General features: G+C 51.6%; 1 protein-coding gene across 3 annotated transcripts in view; it reads right to left on the minus strand.

Annotated features, from left to right (window-relative positions):
- The window catches only part of SEMA5B (semaphorin 5B), a 119,070-nt gene that overhangs the window by 40,513 nt on the left and 60,584 nt on the right, over positions 1-17,973 (minus strand). For all 3 annotated transcript variants that reach the window (XM_073894456.1, XM_073894470.1, XM_073894466.1), the window contains one exon: positions 126-327. In XM_073894456.1, the coding sequence (XP_073750557.1) occupies positions 126-327 (202 nt within the window). The remainder of the gene's footprint in view (positions 1-125; positions 328-17,973) is intronic.

Raw genomic sequence — 17,973 nt, forward strand, 5'->3', positions numbered from 1 at the left:
TGCTTACATCTATCCTCAGGGGAACATCTGGGACTTCCGACAGCCGGAGACCCTGCGGAGTCCGGACCTAAGTCCTTCAAGACCCAGGCACAGCGAAACAGGAGCGAGTGGGAAGCAGCTCTCACCTGCAAAGGCCACAGTGGGGTGCTCCCTCAGGGCGCACAGCTCCTGCTCACTGCTGGCGTTGGTGGTGACATCCTGGGAGCAGGACAGGTGGAACACCAGCAGTGTGAGGCTGGGTGGCAACAGGGTGACAGCCAGAGGTCCCGGGAACACCATAGTGGGGCCCTCTGCGGTCCTAGCTCCTGGAGGCAGGCCGGGGAAGATCTGCAAGGCAAATACTCAACCTCACCACGCGCTCCGTCAGCCACACCCACTTCTCCCCCGCTTCCTCCATGGTTGTGAGCAGTCTCCCGGGGCACAGTTGGTTTGTTGGTGTAAATAAATTTATAGTTTTACTTATGTGACTTACAGTTTACCTTGCCCTCATAACACAAAGTTATAGATCATATCTTGAGAGCTAATTTCCCTTGTAACGGTCTTCTGGATAAAAACTGACGAATTATAGAGCTTTTTCTATTATGACCCCAAATGGCTTAAAATTAGTTTTAATGATAAAGGTAGTACCTAGGGGTTTTAATAAGTGGAGCTGGGACAAGCGGGTAGCCATTTGTAAAAAGATAAATTTGGATCCATAACCCACACCTTGTACTAGGGAATATTCCAACTGGATACAAGACTTAGGTGTTAAGAATAAAACCATAAAAATACTAGAAGAAAATGTGGGCAGAATTCTTTATGACCTCGGAATAGAGAGCCATGACTCAAAATCCGAAAGCTGTTAAAGAAAATATTGACAAATTTAACTACATAAAACCCCAAACTTCTGCATGGCTCCTCTCCCCGCCAAAATGAACACCAAACAAAATCAAAAAGGTAAATGACACACTGGAAAAAATATTTGCAATACATATCACAGACAAAGGGCTAATATTCCTAACATATAAGTAATTCCTGGGGATCAAGAGGGAAAAGATCAACAATCCTTTAGAAAAATGGGCAAAGAATATAAATACAAACAGGGCTTAAAAATACGAATGACCCCATTTTCACTCATAATAAGAGCAATGCAGGGGTGCCTGGGTGGCTCAGATGGTTAAGCATCTGCCTTCATCTCAGGTCATGTTCCTGGGTCCTGGGATGGAGTCCTGCATCGGGCTCTCGGCTCAGCGGGGAGCCTGCTTCTCCCTCTGCCTCTGCTGCTCCCCCGCTTGTGCTCTCTCTGTCCTTTCTCTCTCAAACGAATGGATAAAATCTTTTAAAAAAATAATAAGAGCAACGCAAATTAAAACTTAAGACAGAGGTACGCACTGTTCACCTATAACTTTAGCAAAAATCTAAGTTAGATGTCCCTCTTGGCGAGGCTCTGGTAAAGAGGGTATGGCACGCTCATGGATACCACTGTGCAGAACGGTACAACCACCAGAGAGAGGAGTCTGGCACAACGGCAGAGGCGTGTACTCTTTGACCTAATCTCTGGGAGTCTTAACCTGTGCTACTCAAAGTGGGGTCCATGGATCAGTGACCATCCACAACCTGTGACGACTTTGTGGTAAGATAAACGCAGAAACTTGAGAGGGAGTGTTTAAAAACCTTTATGGTAATGTGACAGAGTAATTTTTATGTCTATTGGATCTAATAAAATGTGGGGGTTTGTATTTTTCACAGTTTTTTTTGTCAATTCACTTCTCCACTAATTCACTTTTATTGAATTTTATGTAAGTATCCATCTGCGACAGATTGTAAATTGAAATGTAAAACCTGCTCCTTCGCCACAGATCGTGGAGAAGCAAAAATAGACTAAAGAGGCACCTGCACACATGCAAAGTGATTTATGCACAAGATGATCCCTTGGGGCATTCTTTAAAATAACAGAAGACAGGGAAACGACCAAATATCTCGCCACTGGACACCGCTTACATAAGCTGTGGCATATATTTGTAATGGAATACTATGCAGCTCTAGAAAAGAAGGGGGATTTTTCTATAGATTTTGATAAGGAGAAATCTCCATGTATATTAAGTGAAAAAAAAACCCCACAATGCAGAGCAGTGTAATAGCATGCAAACTTTTGTGTAAAAAAAAAAAGGGGGTAGAAATAAGAATATATATTTATATGTACTTGTATTAGCATTAACATGCACTGGAAAAATAAACCCAAACTAACTGTAAAGCAGGTTAACTATGAGTAGCAAAATCATGAGAGAGGTCTCTCAATATATACCTTTTTTTTTAAGATTTTATTTATTTGAGAGAGAGAGAATGAGAGATAGAGAGCACAAGAGGGAAGAGGGTCAGAGGGAGAAGCAGACTCCCTGCTGAGCAGGGAGCCGGATGTGGGACTTGATCCCGGGACTCCAGGATCATGACCTGAGCTGAAGGCAGTCGCTTAACCAACTGAGACACCCAGGCGCCCCTCAATATATACCTTTTTATATTATTTTCACTTTTGATTATTAAATATGTTTAATATTACCCATTCAATAAAAAATTTAAAGCCTTTTATTTTTTATTTTTTAAGATTTTATTTATTTATTAGAGAGAGCGAGAGAGAGCAAGCGCAGAAGTGCGGGGGGAGGGGCAGAGGGAGACAGAGAAACAGACTCCCCGCTCAGCACGGAGCCCAACATGGGGCTCAATCCCAGGACCCCGGGATCATGAGCTGAGCCAAAGGCAGATGCCTAACCGACTGAGCCACCCAGATGCCCCTAAAGACCTAGTTTTAGTTCCCTAAAATGTCTAATGTGGGGGAGCACAACAGTTCCTCTGGAGCCTGATTCAGACCTTCTGAATCAGCTCCCACCTCTCTCCTTCCCTGGCCCATCCGATGTGTCACCAAGCCTTGCTGACACCACATCCCTCACAGGTCCCTAACCCACGGAGTGACCTCCTTGCGGTCACGTGCCTCATCTGTGAAATCCAAGGTTGAACTAGATCAGGGATTCCCAGCTGGAAGCGGGAGCAAATCAGAATCACTTGCACTGGGGGTGGGGTCCTGGGGCTGACAGGTGAGTGATCCCCAAAGGTGATTCTGACAAACCTCTGCAGGGACTAGAGGCCCCTGGGGGTCCTTCCTGCTCTGAGACCCTTTGCTCCTAACCCCTCCTCTCTCTTCCCTTCCCATCACCATTACCTTACTCCAGGTCTGGAAAACAAGAACGGGATGATTTCCCTCCTGCCTGTTTCCTCACATGCGTGTGAGATGGGCTAACACCTGTCGTTGTGTTGCTTTGAGGCTTCAAGGAAATCCCCTGGTGACTCTGGGGACTGTGCCCCCAGCAGAGCGCCCCTTGCCTTTACCCAGTCCCATCCCGCATCCCATGGGGCATTGGTCCCTAGAGCACCTCCATGGTCCCCTCAGCCTCGGGGTTCAAACGTGCAACTCTCTGTTCCTCCCCGGGAGAGCTTGGCCATCCCTCCTAGCAGAAACCCACCAGGAGGGAGGTTTGGCCCAGGCATACTCCCTGGGGTGATTTTCACATGGCCGCTCGCATGGTGTTATTCCTGAGAGCTAAACTGGGTCTTTCCTGCTGCATGGGGCTTGGCACTGCTATGGAATTTCCTCTTGCCCTTCAACACTTGTGCTAGATGCTTTCTATTTGTCCCTCTACTCTGTCCCCTCCGCCCTGCTCAGTGCCTGGACTGCAACAGGGGACTCCTTCCCTCTGTTTGGCCAATGGGGGCACTGGCAGAGATGGGAGGAAGGAGGGAGAAAGGAGGCAGCAGGGTGAGCGGCCGCCCCCCCAACAGAAGGTCAGAGTTAAGCCCCTGGTTTCAACAATTGCCGGCTCCCCCCTCCTCCCTTTGCCTGGGGCTGGTGCCACCTCCTGATTATCAGCTGCAGGGTAGAGCCCAGTGAGCAGCCCCATATGGTTCCCAAACCCCTTCCCAGACCTTCATAAATAGTTCCTTTATTAAACTGCCCTCCCATTTTCCAATTTGAGTGTGCCATCTGTTTCCTGGGGGGACCCTGACTGATATAACATCTCCCCGGTGATATTCGACTCAGGCAAATATCTTTTTAGACCTTAGCTGGGGCTTTGCCTCCATCAGCCCCTCACCTAAGGTGGTATGGCAACTGCCCTTCCCTCATTTTTCCCAACCCTCCCCTGGCCCCACCCTTTCCTCCAGGCCCCAGGCCTTAAAGTACCTAATTTCCACAGCAGAAGTTCCAGTCACATTATGGTTTTTATGTAAATATGTCCTCCAAGTCCCTCCTGAATCAATAATTACTAGATTAATATCACCTGGTCCACCTGGGCCCCAGCACAGCATGGCTGCTGTCTGAGGAGAAGGGCCCAGAAGGAAGCACAGGAATGGGGGTGGGGAAGGCCTGGGGCCAGGACCCGGATTCCAGATCAGCTCCACTCAGGTGAGGAAGGAGGAAGAGAGGAAGAGAGAGCCATGCACACTGCACACAGGCCAGACAGCCCCCTAGAGAGAGACAGACTGAACGCTAATCAGGGAGGAGACAGGAAAAGCCTTTATTCCGATGAGCATTCCAAGCCTTAGGAATGCGAGTGTGGGCCAAGGTGCTGACTTCAGGGATCCCACAGGGACACATGCACAGGCCTCTTTAAGGACCTCCTCTGCCCTTGGTAAGGAAGCCAGGAGACCCTAAGAGGGGTGCAAAGGAGGGGCAGAAGGAGCAGGGCAGCGAGGAATGGGGCCAGAGTGTGGGGTGCTGATGGTCAGGGCAGAGCCCGATAAGCCAGGCCTTGCCGCTTTGCAAATGTCAGCCACAGGCAAGGGTGCCATCCTGAATGAAGGAGAAGAGTGGTCAATCCCCACGTCACTGAGCACTACATGACTAGTCTTTGTGAGCAGAGTGCTAGGCACTTGTTTGGGGGGGGTGACTTTCCAACTCCTGAGAATCCCCCTTCTTTGGAAATTATCTCCCCTCCATCCACAGGTCAAAGGGGTAGGCGTCCCCCACAGCCTTACATGCACCCACCCCCACCCCACCATAGCCCCTTGCACCGAGGATAGTCAGAGGGTCCAAACAGACCAATGAGATCCTCCCGTGGCAGTGTGGGTGTGTAACGCCCATCCCTCCCCAGGGTCAAGTCAGTCTTTGTGGAGGAAACTGCGACAAGCACCGTGGGCCCCGTGGGGTGGCTGTCTTCTGTCTGTCATGTGGGCTGAGGGGGAGAGCCGATGAGATGGCCATCTGAAGACAGACAGCCGTGCCAGGAGTCAGACAGCGGAGACTCTCTGGAATGCTAACAGACTTCCGGTCCCCAATCCTAGCCCTTTCTTGAGGTCTGTCTACCTCCTACGTCCGTGAGCCATGAGCCTACTTCCCCGATCCTTGTCATAAAATCTTCCATTTTTGCTTAAGCCAGCCAGAGTCCTGTCAGACCCGGAGTCGCCTCACACTATCGACTCCTGGTGTGCACACTTGCCTGCTCCTTCCTAAAGGAGCCTCTGCACTGCTGGGCGCTGGGGGGCAAGGTGCCCTGCTCAAAGCCTCTGCTAGCGGACCAGACCAGACAGGGGTGGCCAGTGCGATGCGTGAGGAAGTCGTCAGAGGGCCCTGCGGGGAAGCACTCGAGGAGGGTTTCCTTCTCCCTGCGTGGTCTACAGCTGGGATGGACGGGGCTACATTGGCCTCCCTGAGCCCATGACACGGATCGTGGTGCAGAAGGCTAGGTGGTGGGACCTGGGAGGTCGACAGAATCAGTCGGCTCTGCCCACCTCCAGACTTGGTGCTGTAATGTTTGCCCGTCACACTTCTGTGCCTGTTTCCTTACCTGTGAAATGGGGAGACTACCTCGGAGAGGTGTTGTGAAGACTGAATGAGGCTTAGAACGGCACCTGCCCTGGGTGCCTGAGTGCAGCAGTCGGTTCAGCCTCCGACTCTTGATTTTGGCTTAGGTCCTGATCTCAGGGTTGTGGGATCCAGCCCCACATGGCGCTTGGCCCTGGGCATGAAGCCTGCTGAAGATTCTCTCTCAGCCCTTCCCCACCCCCCAAAAGAATCGCACCTGCCCTAAAGTACACAGTACAGGGGTTGGCTATTAGTATTATTGTTGTTGCTGAATAACTCACTCCCCATCTTATGTTTAAGCCCTTGTGCTTCAGGTCTCAGTTATCACCAGCCAGACACCATTCCTATACCATACAGTTCGGTTTTCATTCCTATAACCAAATATGCCTCAGACAAACAGGAATTTCTATTTCTAGTATATTTGTCTGACCTGACATTAAAATAATCTGGTAATTTCTCCACAGGCAGTGCATAGCAGAGGCCCCCAATCTTCCTGAGGGCTGTAGTCCTGAGCTCAGGAGGCCACCAGGCCTGTGGAGATCTATGTTTTGTCACCTGTAAAATAAGGCTTATAGTTCCCTGCCTGAGAACTAAGTCTGGCACAGAGTGGGCCCTTTATGAAATCCACTGGTATATATTCGTATACATGAAACACTCACTAGTTACCGAAGTGTCTTCCCAGGTTCATCCACTCGTTCGTTTATACCATACTTCCCTGAGCATTAGCTGAACACGTATGTGCGGGTGCCTGTACAGACAGGAGAAGTGAGGGAGGGGGAGCGCCCCGGACAAGTGCATGGTCTCTGCCTTCAAGGAGCTTACAGTGTAATGGAGGCGAGGAGAACATTCTCCAAGGAGCAGTATATCACCAGATAGACACGGTGGCCCGGGGCCCGGGGTTGGACAGGTAAGGGGGCACAGAAAGCCTACACTTCATCCTGTCTCGGAGCCACTTGTCACTGGCCCTGTGGCAGTGTTCTCGAGGAGTGGGGAAAAGGGACCCGTAGTACCAGACAACTCCTGCTATTTTTGGAAACCATCAGTGATAAGGAAAGCATTTTCCCAAATCATTGCCTTCTCTCCCGCTGCTGCCCCAATTCCCTGCGGTCCTCGATATGGGGTCACTCTAATGATGCTGGGAGGCATGTGATGCATGTGCTTGTATGTGAGAGAGAGCGCACACCCACACAGGCACCCCCTTGAGGATTCCTTGCCTTCCATGGGACTTCTCCAGGGCTCATTTTCCCAGCACAGACAGTGGGAGGAGGATTAGCTGCAACCAGGGGAGGGGATGAAAGTGCTGAGTGTGAGGGAAGGAAAGCAAGGGAAGGGCAGAGGGCCCGGGCCAGAGCTGTTGGAAGGCCCAGTTACAGAAGGACCTTTGCTCTTCTCTCTGGGGCAAAGGATGAGGGGGGCAGGGGTGGAGTGTGTGTGTGTGTGTGTGTGTGTGTGTGTGTGTGTAAGAGAGAAAGAGAGAGGCAGCGCGCACTGAATCCCCCCCAGAGAGCCCAAAGTGTCCCCCACTGCTTGCTGGACAGCTACCTGCCCAGACCTTCCTGTGGTGGGGAGAAGCTGAACTCCACACTGGAGACCATCTTCATTCACCGAACCATTCAGTACAGGGACTCTGAACAAAGGGGTCCCAGTGTCCTGCGGGTGACAGTCCTACAAAGGAGAGGGAGGCCTGAGTGGAAGATGAGCAGGGAGCAGATTGTGAGGGGGGTCTGCAGCCAGGTGTAAGGTGCCCTGGGAAAGGGAAGAGAGAGGAATGCCAGGGGCTGGAGGTCTAAGATGCCTCCTGTAGAAGGGAAAACTCCTTGAAGGAAAGAAGAGGGGAGCTTCCCTGGCCATCAGGGGCAAAGAGCATTCCAGAATGATGGAATGGTAAACAGCGCTTGGCCCTGGACCATCCTCACATAATCAAGCAAGGCTGGAGAACCAGGCAGAGGCAGCTGAGTCTGGAGAGGAAGACAGGTCAAATCCTGGTGAGACTTGAACGAAAACCTAGCGCATCAGGAGGGTTCCTTCTGCTGAAAAGGAGGACTAGCTGGTGGTTGGGGCAGCGGAAGGATGTGGTCAGATCTGTGCTTTGGGAAGTCGGGTGGCAGCGGCAGCAAGAGCAAGGGGTTAGAGCAGGCCACTGGTCTGCAGGGCAGCTCAGAGAATGGAAGCAGGTACCTCTTGCTCCAAGAGACCCCAGCCCCACACCTGGAGCACGGCGGATCTCGGCCCCGCTTGCACCCTGCAGAGGACACCCCAGCTCAACTGCAGGCAGTGGCCCTGGACAGAAGCAGGGAGGGACTGGGGGACCACCTGGGAGAGGGTGCGTCCGAGAGCGGAATCCCCGGCAGCAGTGGAGACCACTCAAATTCCTGCTGCCGGGGATCCTCTCCAGAGAGACCGGGGACCCCTTTTCTTTTGGTTGATGAAAAGGGTGTAATCGGAAAAGACAACCTATAACCCTAAGGATGAGGGCTTACATAAACAGGGCTGCTGCGTATTGAGAAGTGCCAGGTACTGTGCTAAGCTCTTTCCCTGCAAGACCTCATGGCCATTTGGCAAGATCGCTGAGAGATGACCTTGTGATCATCATTCAAAGATCATCCTTCACAGTTGATAGAAGGAAAGGGAAGTTAGCAAGGCTGAGGACCATGGCCAAGGTCCCAGTGCCACTTAATAAGAGAGCAGGGATTTGAACCCAAGACTGTCTGCTGCAGAAGCCCACGCTGTGGACCAGTGCACACACCCCATCCTCCCTCGAGGAGAACTGGTCTCAGCCCTCCTGGCACCTTTCAGAGCCCTAACTCCACACACTCTCCAAGCAGCCTTCGGAGTTTAATTTGGTTTCCTGAATTGGCTTCCCAACCAGGGAGAGCACTTTCTGGCTATAAATTATTAAACTGACTTCCCACCGCAAATCAGTCTCCTGTGAGTTTGGGCTGTGGGAGCCAGTTTTCCAGGTCCTGAGCGGCTGTGGAGACAGAAATTCCAGAGGTTGCCCACAGACAGGGCAGAATCCAGACCCCAGCCAGAGCGCTGACAGCCACAGCGCACTCCCCAGCACGGGCCGTACCGCCAGGGGCCAGGCTGGGTGGGAAAGAATGAGATGCTTCTTTTTGTCCCCACCTCATGCTCCGCCCAGGAGCCCTTGAGGACCTTTCAGGAAGGGTGCTCCGCGGATCCTCCTTCCCGGCCCCTCCCTTCTTGCTGCCATTCAAAATCTCCACTTGGCTGCCTGCCTGGGAAAGAGGGAGAGAAAGAGAAGGAAAGAAAAGAAGAGGAAACAGGGGAAACCAAGAGCAGGAAAGAATGCATTCTGTCCGCGGTTTGGTAAGGGGGGGAAAGCCTGGGGGTGCCCCTCACTCCCCCAACGGGGCCACCAATGCCATCTTCCCACCCACCCATCACTCACCACTTGGGGGGCAAAGCTTAGCCAAGCTCAGCACAAAGATAAAATTGAGATGCAGATTCCTTCCCATTGCTCTGAATAGAGCAGATTGGATACGGATTTTCCTCTTTTCTTCCCATTTAGACCATCTGGGCGATTGGGGCCCAGAGGGAAGGTTGGGACCAGGTGGGGGAGGGACAGAGGCTCAGAAAGACTTCCCAGCACTTTTCAGCTCTGGAACCTGGGAGTGAGCACCCCCACCCTCTTTCCCAGGACCAAGTTCATTCCCTGCCTTTGCAAGGTGCTCTCTGCTCTCTAGCCAGGACAGATCCTGGTTGGGTTCTCCTCTGCCCTGTCTTCCTAGCAAACTCCAGACCGTGCATTTGCCCCATCCGTGATGGGCGTTCCTTCTTGCGGTCCCACCCACACACCCCCAGCTGCGGTTAAACCCAGGGGGAAGATAAAAGTTAAAAGGCGACCACAGAAAGTTGACCAAGAAGGGCTCTTGAAGATCATTTTAGTTCAACCCCATATTTTACAGATGAGAAAACTGAGGCTTGAGGGAGAGTACCTATCTCAAGATTGGGCAGGGAGGCGGTGGGAGAACCAAAACTAAATAAATGGCAACGACCACAGCAACAACACAGACCATGTTATCATACATCAGGTGGTACTCTATGCTCATTATGCCATTTAGTCCACACAATAACCCTGTGAGGCACATACTATTATCATACCCATTTCGTGGGTGGGCAAACTGAGGCACAGACCAGTTAAGTAGCTTGCATAAGGTCAAACTGGCAGCCAGATGCTGGCAGTTGGGCTCCAGAGCCTGCCCATTGCACAGTCTCAGTGCACCACACAGGAAAATGGCATTATCTGACATAGCCTCGTGAGCTTCTCACCAGGGCTCAGGCTGATCTTTTGCAAATGACAGCCCTCTAACGCACGGTCCACAGTCATTCTGTATTTATAATCAGTGAGCCTGGGCTTGCTCCCGTGAACAAAATATGTCCACACGAGGTAAGAACTGAAAACAAGGATACAAAGGGAACGTTCACATCACTTGGGAAAGCAAGCAAGCGTGAACCTCATTGAGGGCAACTCTGTGGGAGATGACACACGTGTGGAGGAAGATGGACCAACCGCACGAGGAGAGAACCGGCGCGGGAGGGGGATGCGTGGGTTAGACCCAGGACACCGCCTCATAGCTGCAGAGCAGCTCAAGTGAAGTAAGGTGAATGAAAGTCTGGTTATGCCTTGCACACATAAGTATTACGAATGGTGTTGGTCGTCCCACTAAGGTGGCGTGACAATGAGTAGGGATTTTTTTCCCCTCAAACATTCTGTAATATTTTATTGTTTTTGCAAGGAAAAGGAAAACAAAGGAGACTTGCCTACTTTAATTGCTGGAATTAAATGCTAAGGATGTTGCCAAACACAAATCAAGCTTATCTATTCATCAGAGCAGCCTCCTTTTTCTCCTCCCCATGGGCAAGCTCTCTCCGTGGAAACATTTTGCGATCAGATATTCAGTTGCTGTATCAAATGAAAACTGCATTTGAAAACATGCCTACAGCTCAAAAATAGAAAGCAAATCCAGCTAAAGGCCCAGGCTTCCTGGGGGTTTCAATGACAGATTCACTGGCTCGACATAAACCTTTGCAAAGGAGGGCCCATTTCAACTCACGCTGCTGAGCGCGGTTCCTCAACACCCAGAGAGCCAGTGCTCCTGAAGAGATGGGGGTGCTGACGGCCACAGAGCACCGTGAGTGTGCTTCATGCCACTGGCCTGCACCCTAACAACTGGCTAACGCGGTCTGGTGGGAAGGTAGAATGGCCAGCTGCCATGGAAAACGGTAGGGTGGCTCCTCAATTAATTAGAAGTAGGATCACCATCTGATCCAGCAATTCCACTTTGGGTATACGCCCCCAACCACTGAAAGCAGGGACTCGAAAAGGTATTTGTACACCCGTGTTCCCAGCCGCATTATTCACAACAGCCAAAAGGGGGAAGCAACCTAAGTGTCCACTGGCAGACGAATGGTAAACTAAATACAATGGAAGATGATTCAGCCTCAAAAGGAAGGAAAATCGGACACCTGCTGCAGCATGGATAAACTCTGAGGACCCGATGCTGAATTACAATAAGCCAGACACAAAAGGACAAATACCGTATGATATCACTTACATGAGGCACCTGGGATGACCGAATTCATAGACGTAGAAAGTAGAGTGGTGGTTGCCAGGAGCCAGGGAGAGGGGGCAATGGGGGGCTGTTATTTAAAGGGTACAGAGTTTCAGTCTGCAAGAGGAAAGAGTTCTGGAGACGGAAGCCGGTCACGGGTGCTCAGCCATGTGAATGTACCAGGACTGCTGAGCCGTACGCTTCAAAATGGCTGAGATGGTACATTTTATCTTCTGTGTATGTGGCCACAATTTAAAAAAAAAAAAGAGCTCCTAAAATCCACTGGGCTGAGGAGGATCAGGAGATCTCAGGAGGTGTGCTACAGACCCCCCAAATGATCAGGTCTTCTCTCTGCTCTCCCCTCAGCGTGGGCCCACTGCCAGCCCCACCGTCTTTCTCCCGCAGGACCCCCTGACCCCAGACCGGAGCCAAGCGAGCCCCTTCCTGTCCACCCGCCCCTTGGCTGTGTGGCTCAGGGATGGGGTGTGGGCAGCAGGAGAGGGAGGGGAGCCACAGGGCATCCAAGAGAGGCAGACCCCGGAACTAGCTGAAATCACTCGGTGAAAGGGGAGGATTTGGGGCGAGTCCATGAACACAAGGTGAACGAGGCTAAAGAGACGAGGGTAGGCGTGCGGCCAGACTCCCCGACAGACTGTGGGGTTTGCCACCATATTCGCTTCCTGCTGCTGCTGGAACCAATTACCACAGACCGAGTGGCCTCAGAAAACACCTTCATTCTCTCACAGCTCTACGGGTTAGAAGTCGGAAACGGGTTTCCGTGGGCGAAAATCAAGGTGTCGGCAGGGCCGTATTCCTTTCTGGAGGCTCTAGGGGAGAATCCATTTCCTTGCCTTCCCTAGCTTCTAGAGGCTGCCCATATTCCTCCCATCTTCAGAGCCAGCAACACCGCCTCCCTCCAGCCATTCTTGCATGCTTACCTCCCCCTCTATCACAGCTGGGAAAAAGTCTCTGCGTTTAAGGACCCTTGTGATTACAATGCGCCCACCTGGGTAATCCAGGACAATCTCCCCACCTCAAGGTCCTTGGCTGAATCGCAGCCGCAACGTCCCTTCTGGTAACATACTCACAGCTTCCAGGGATAAGGACGTGTGTATCTTTGGTGGCCATTATTGGGCCTACCACACCCATCACACGTCCTCCTGCCCAACTATGCACACATGGCGAACGTTTCTGACACCCAGAGACGCATCTGTGTCCAAAATTTGGAAGAAGGAAGAGCAGAAGCCAGTAAAGGGTCACCGGGGCAAGTCATGTCCACACAGTCTGGGGGCGGAGGGGTGGGGGGCGAGAGGTTACTGCTGCGGGGGTGGTCGGGGGGCGTGGTGGGAGAGCCCGAGGGGGTGGGGAGAGAGGACTAAGGATGGGGACACAGCACGTACAGGAAGGGGAATGGTGTGTCCCGTGGGAAAGAAGATGGTCACAAAATGCAAAGAGGACGTCATGGGAAAGACCTCCCAGGTGAACTGCACTTCAGACAAAGAAATTCTTGCATCTTGGCGCAAAAGTTGTACCAAAGGGTGATTATTCACTTCCCAAAAGGATTTTCCAACGCGTTCTTCAAGTAATGAGTTCCACCGTGTTCTTAAAATAGGATTTACACCCAATTTTTCAGTAACACATAAAGGCATGCTTGTAAATCTATTGAAATGAAGTGAGACCAGTAACATCTGCTGCCTTCTGTGCTGGGGGTGTCAGAAGGAGCAGGAAGGAACCTCTGCCAGGGGTGACGGGCCCCTGTGAAAGCCATCCACTCCATCCCCATGGCAAGCTGCCCTCCTTCCACACACGTACCAGCAACGCAGCAGTACAGAGGTGAGAGGGAGGGAGGCCACAGGCTGGGGGCTGGCCCCAGGCCTCTCTGGCTCCACAGCCCTGTGCCTTCTGCCTCTCCTTAGAGAGGAGAGATTTTTCGGGGTGGCAAGGAGTTGTGCGTCGGTGTCGGTTACAGAAGCTGCATCCCTCCTTAAGTGCACACGGCACTCAGGGCCGCTGCTTGCCTACTGGGTCATTTCTGGGATGACACTGAAACTTTCCCTGGGAGACAAAGCCTTTCCTTCTAAAGTTATTAGAGAAAAGGCTCTGGATGACCTGAAAAGGGTAAAACTGCCACGATGTAAATGGTTGATTTCACGTGTCTTTGGGGAGCCGGCAACCGCAGGGCACCAGAAGGAACAAGGGCTTTAGCCCCATTTCCCTCCCTGGGGCCATAGAGCTTGCTGGAAATAGCCCTCGGGCTTCAAAGCAAATAACACAGAGGAAGGTGCCATCAAAATCTTGGACGCTATACCTACTTCTCTGTCATTACACTGTCCAGGTTCCTCCCCAAACTTTACGATGGCCCTAACTTTCATTTCTAGCTTTTTCTCCCAGACATGTGGTTCTCCCAAGTTTCTATTCTCAATTCCCTCTTCTCTCACTCCGACTGCTCCCAGGGTGGTCTCAGCCCCCGCTCCCCCCTCCCAGGGTTCCCACTTGCAATTTGCACCCCAGCTCTGTCAGCTCCCCAGATCTCAGCCCCTCTCTTCGAACTCCAGACCGCATGGCCATCTCCACGGCAGGTCACACAGACATGTCCACGGCAGCCTGCCCCAAATTAACTTGTCACCTTTCTCCCTTAACCTGCTCCTCCCTCATCCCGCATTTCTGTCAATGGAACTACAGTCCACCCCAGGTATCCTGACTCACATCTCAGCATTCCCAGATGCCCCCCTCCTTCATCTCCCACATCCAACCCATTGTCAAGGTCTGGCACTTGTACCTCTGCAGCGGATCCCAAGCCCAGAAGTGCGCAGGCGCAGCAGGGACACCCGAGCTAGGTGGATAGGGAGGGGGCAGAGGAGGATGGGAAGGCACGGACCCCATCTGGGCAGGACAGCTGCGACTCAGCTCCCTCTTCTCCAGCTGACTGTTGCCTTCTCAGGACACGGGCCCTGACCTGTCCATTTTTAAAAGAAAGTCTATACGTCTGGATTTATGTGACATTCCCTATTGCTTACATGCTGGCAGTTACTTGAATTTTTTGAAATCCCTACGTGCGTTAAACAAAACATGACTGTTTGTGACCTCAGGGCTTCGGTCTCTCTCCCACTAGTCCTCTCCGCTCCCAGTGCCAATAGGTCAGCACGTCCTCCTTCCCTCTGCTGGTCTCAGGCCCCCTGCACCGATGTTGGGCTTTCCAAGTTTACAGAGGGTAGTGAGGGTGAAGGAGACAGATAAGAGAAGGCTGATGCCACTCAGGGTTAACAGAGCCATTAATTAGCAGAGTTAAACATCTGGCGTTTAATTAACACTTTCCCTTCTCCGGCCCGTTTTCCTTTCCCAAAAGGGCTTCATGATGGGTAAAAAGTAAAGCAAAAAGCAGGAGGGCAGAAGGCAGATGTGGGGAATGGGATGGGAGGTCGGGGCTGGCAGTGGGGCGGGGGGGAGGGGCAGGGAGGGTCCCCGTGTGCGGAAGGGGAAGAGGAGAGGCTAGGAAGAAGCAGGTTTATTATTCAGCAGGAGGGACTCAGATCAGTCCACACATTTCTTTGGCAGGAGCTGGGGGCAGAAGCTCAGTGCCTAGGATTGTCCAAGGAAGTCCACAGCTCTTCCTGCGGCAAAACCAGACATTCATTCCCCCACCACCTTCAGTAACACCCCCATGTCGCAGAGTGGCAACGCTCCCAGCCCCAGGTGAGATGCTTTCCCAACTTTCATGCAGTTAGGGGTGGCTCTGTGCCTAGTTCCAGCCAATGAGAAATAAGCAGAAGTCAGCTGCAGATTCTGGGAAAGTGCTGCTTTCCTTGCAAGAGAATAGAATCAGCTGACACCAACCCCTTCCGTCCCGCCACCTTCCTTGGTGATTTTCCTTGAATGTGATGTCTTGAGCTATGGCAGCCATTTTGGCACTATGAGAGACAGGCCGACAAGATTACAGCATATCCTGATGCTGCCAGTGAGCAAAGGCCAACCACTGCAGTCACCTCTAACCACCTTTGAGTGGTTAAGTACGTCCTCATGTTTAAAGTTATTCTGGTGGTGTTTTTTGTTACCTCTTCTCTCTAGGGAGGGAACAAACTGATCACTTGCTTATTTAGAGGTGAGTGAAGTCAAGAACACCCACTGCTGTTCAGAGCATTTCCCAGCCTGGACTGCTCAGGACCCGGGATTAGGGACTGGAAAGATGACAGCAGTGTGGGCCATGTCTGCATTAGATGGTGAGCTTCAGGCAAAGCCCTCTCCTCGCTGCCTCCCCAGAGCCAAGCACAGAGCCTGCCACGTACTGGGAACTCAGCTGACACGCACGTGTTGCATGAATGAATGGATGAACGGATGGATGTGCCACTGCTTGGCACAGGTCTCCCAGTGACAACGAGCTGGCAGGAAGGGATTATTTAGCAGCGAGCTGGAATCTAGCTCATTCAAGACCCACGCTTCTCCAAGGCCAGCCTGGAACACCTCTCCCCTTCAGAAGGCCTCCCACATCCAGTTCCTATGATGCCCACCTATCCTCTTAGTTGGATAAGAGGATTGGATCTCCTCTTGGATCCAACCTCCCTGTTTGTTATATATCTGGCTCCCTGGTTAGACTGAAAGCCCCTTAGGCAAATGTCACAATCTTTTTAAAGTCCCCAGACACTACCAGTGTCTTGAATACTGAAGAGAGTTGATAAATATTTTCATTTGAGGTTGATGCTTTGGAGGAGGGCTAAGAGGTTGATGAGTTAAAGAGTAATTTTAGGAAAGAGCTCTCCTAAAAAGAATAGTCCCCAGATGTCTGTAGTACTACCTGAAATTTTACTGTTAGAAATGGACTTCTTTGGGGGCACCTGGGTGGCTCAGTCGTTAAGCGTCTGCCTTTGGCTCAGGTCATGATCCCGGGGTCCTGGGATGGAGCCCCACATCGGGCTCCCTGATCAGTGGGAAGCCTGCTTCTCCCTCTCCCACTCCCCCTGCTTGTGTTCCCACTCTCGCTGTCTCTCTGTCAAATAAATAAAATCTTAAAAAAAAAAAAAAGAAATGGATTACTTTGCCTAGCTGAGTCAGCTTAAGTAAAACACTGCACCACTCTGAGCAACAGTTTGTGCAATGGGAACAACAACAAAAGCTGTTTCGCTGTGCCCTTTTGAGAATCACGTCAGCAGGAAACTGCATTGTAAGAATATTTATTAAAATAAGCCTTTACGTGTGATTAGTCTTCGAGGGATTATCCCAATAATTATTCACTTTTGAGTGTAATCTTATAGACTTTAGGATAGAGAAGAACCTTAGACTCCCCCTTCCCAACCACTCCACAAATGACCTCTATACGGTCTTCAGAAATACATGAGGAACTTCTTGAGTTTAATTAATGTGGCTTTTCACAGGAGAGAAAGGGGAGAGGACAAATGTGGAGTTGGAATAGCTGCGTAGCAGGTGCTGTTGGCACCCTGCCCAGACCCCCATTCCTGGGCCAGAGTACCCATCCCCCAACCCCCAGCAACCTTCTCGAGAGGCTGGCCCTGAGCCCAGGGCAGTCTCCTCCTGGACTTATGTCTGGGAGACTAACGGGCAATCACAACTGATGCCGAAGTATAAAAGCCCAGCCCCCTGCCTTGGGTGTACCAACTTCTGTTGTGTAATTCATGCCCCAGAGCTCCCAGCGGGATCAGCAGGCTTCCCCGGGTGGCGCATCTTCACCTGGCCTCGTCCTCTGCCCTGTCCCGCTTCCTTCACACCCTCGCATGTGCTTCCAAACGGCTCGTCCCATTCGTTAGCCACCTGCACGGGAATCCCACCCAGCCCAGGCTCTGCTTCTCAGGAATCTGCCCGAAAACAAGCTCTTAAGAGGCTTTGCAGAGGAGGGCTGACAAGGAGCTAGGGGAAGGAGTGCGCTGGGGTCAAGACCAAACTGCACAAACCGTTTGGTCTGGGGCTCTTCCCCTCCCGCTGTCTGCAAGGCAAAGCGTGGGCCAGGCGCAGCCCTCAACCCCCTCCAGGGCGAGAACCTCGAGCAGACCCGGGGTCTGCACCTTCAAGCTGTCCTACCCCCCTCCACACCTCCTTCCCTCCAAGGAAATGTGTGAATCCTCTCCAAGGCCCCACGACGTCTTCCTGGAAAGCTATAAATCCAAACATCAATTGGTCTCCATGTCACCTGATTGTCAGGATGGGCCCCCAGGAATGTTTAGGCTCACAGACTCACACAGTACTCCGGCAGAAAGAGCCTTGGGGGATAATGTAACTCCCCTTTGCAGTTTAATTTGGATTATACTTCTGCATCCGTGCTCTCCCCGCTCATTATAATGGTGATAATTATGGGTTGCTTTAGTCTTCACTAAGCCATTTACACAGCTGGACAGAATCAGAAATGCATGGATGCTAATCCCCCACTCCAGGCCCTTTTTTCAGGGTTGGTCTCCCCAGAAGCAATGAACCTGAGTCAGAAGGAGTAGTGGTCCTGGGAGGTGATCTAGTGGTGGGGTGGGGTGGGGGCTGAAAGGGCTGGAAGGGTCCAGCCCTCCCGGTACTGTCCCATTTATTTATTTATTTATTTATTTATTTATTTATTTATTTATTTATTTATTT

This window comes from Callorhinus ursinus, unplaced genomic scaffold (assembly GCF_003265705.2).
Source record: "Callorhinus ursinus isolate GAN/ISIS: 27379988/994484 unplaced genomic scaffold, GSC_fseal_2.0 scaffold1, whole genome shotgun sequence".
Classification (NCBI taxonomy): Eukaryota; Metazoa; Chordata; class Mammalia; order Carnivora; family Otariidae; genus Callorhinus; species Callorhinus ursinus.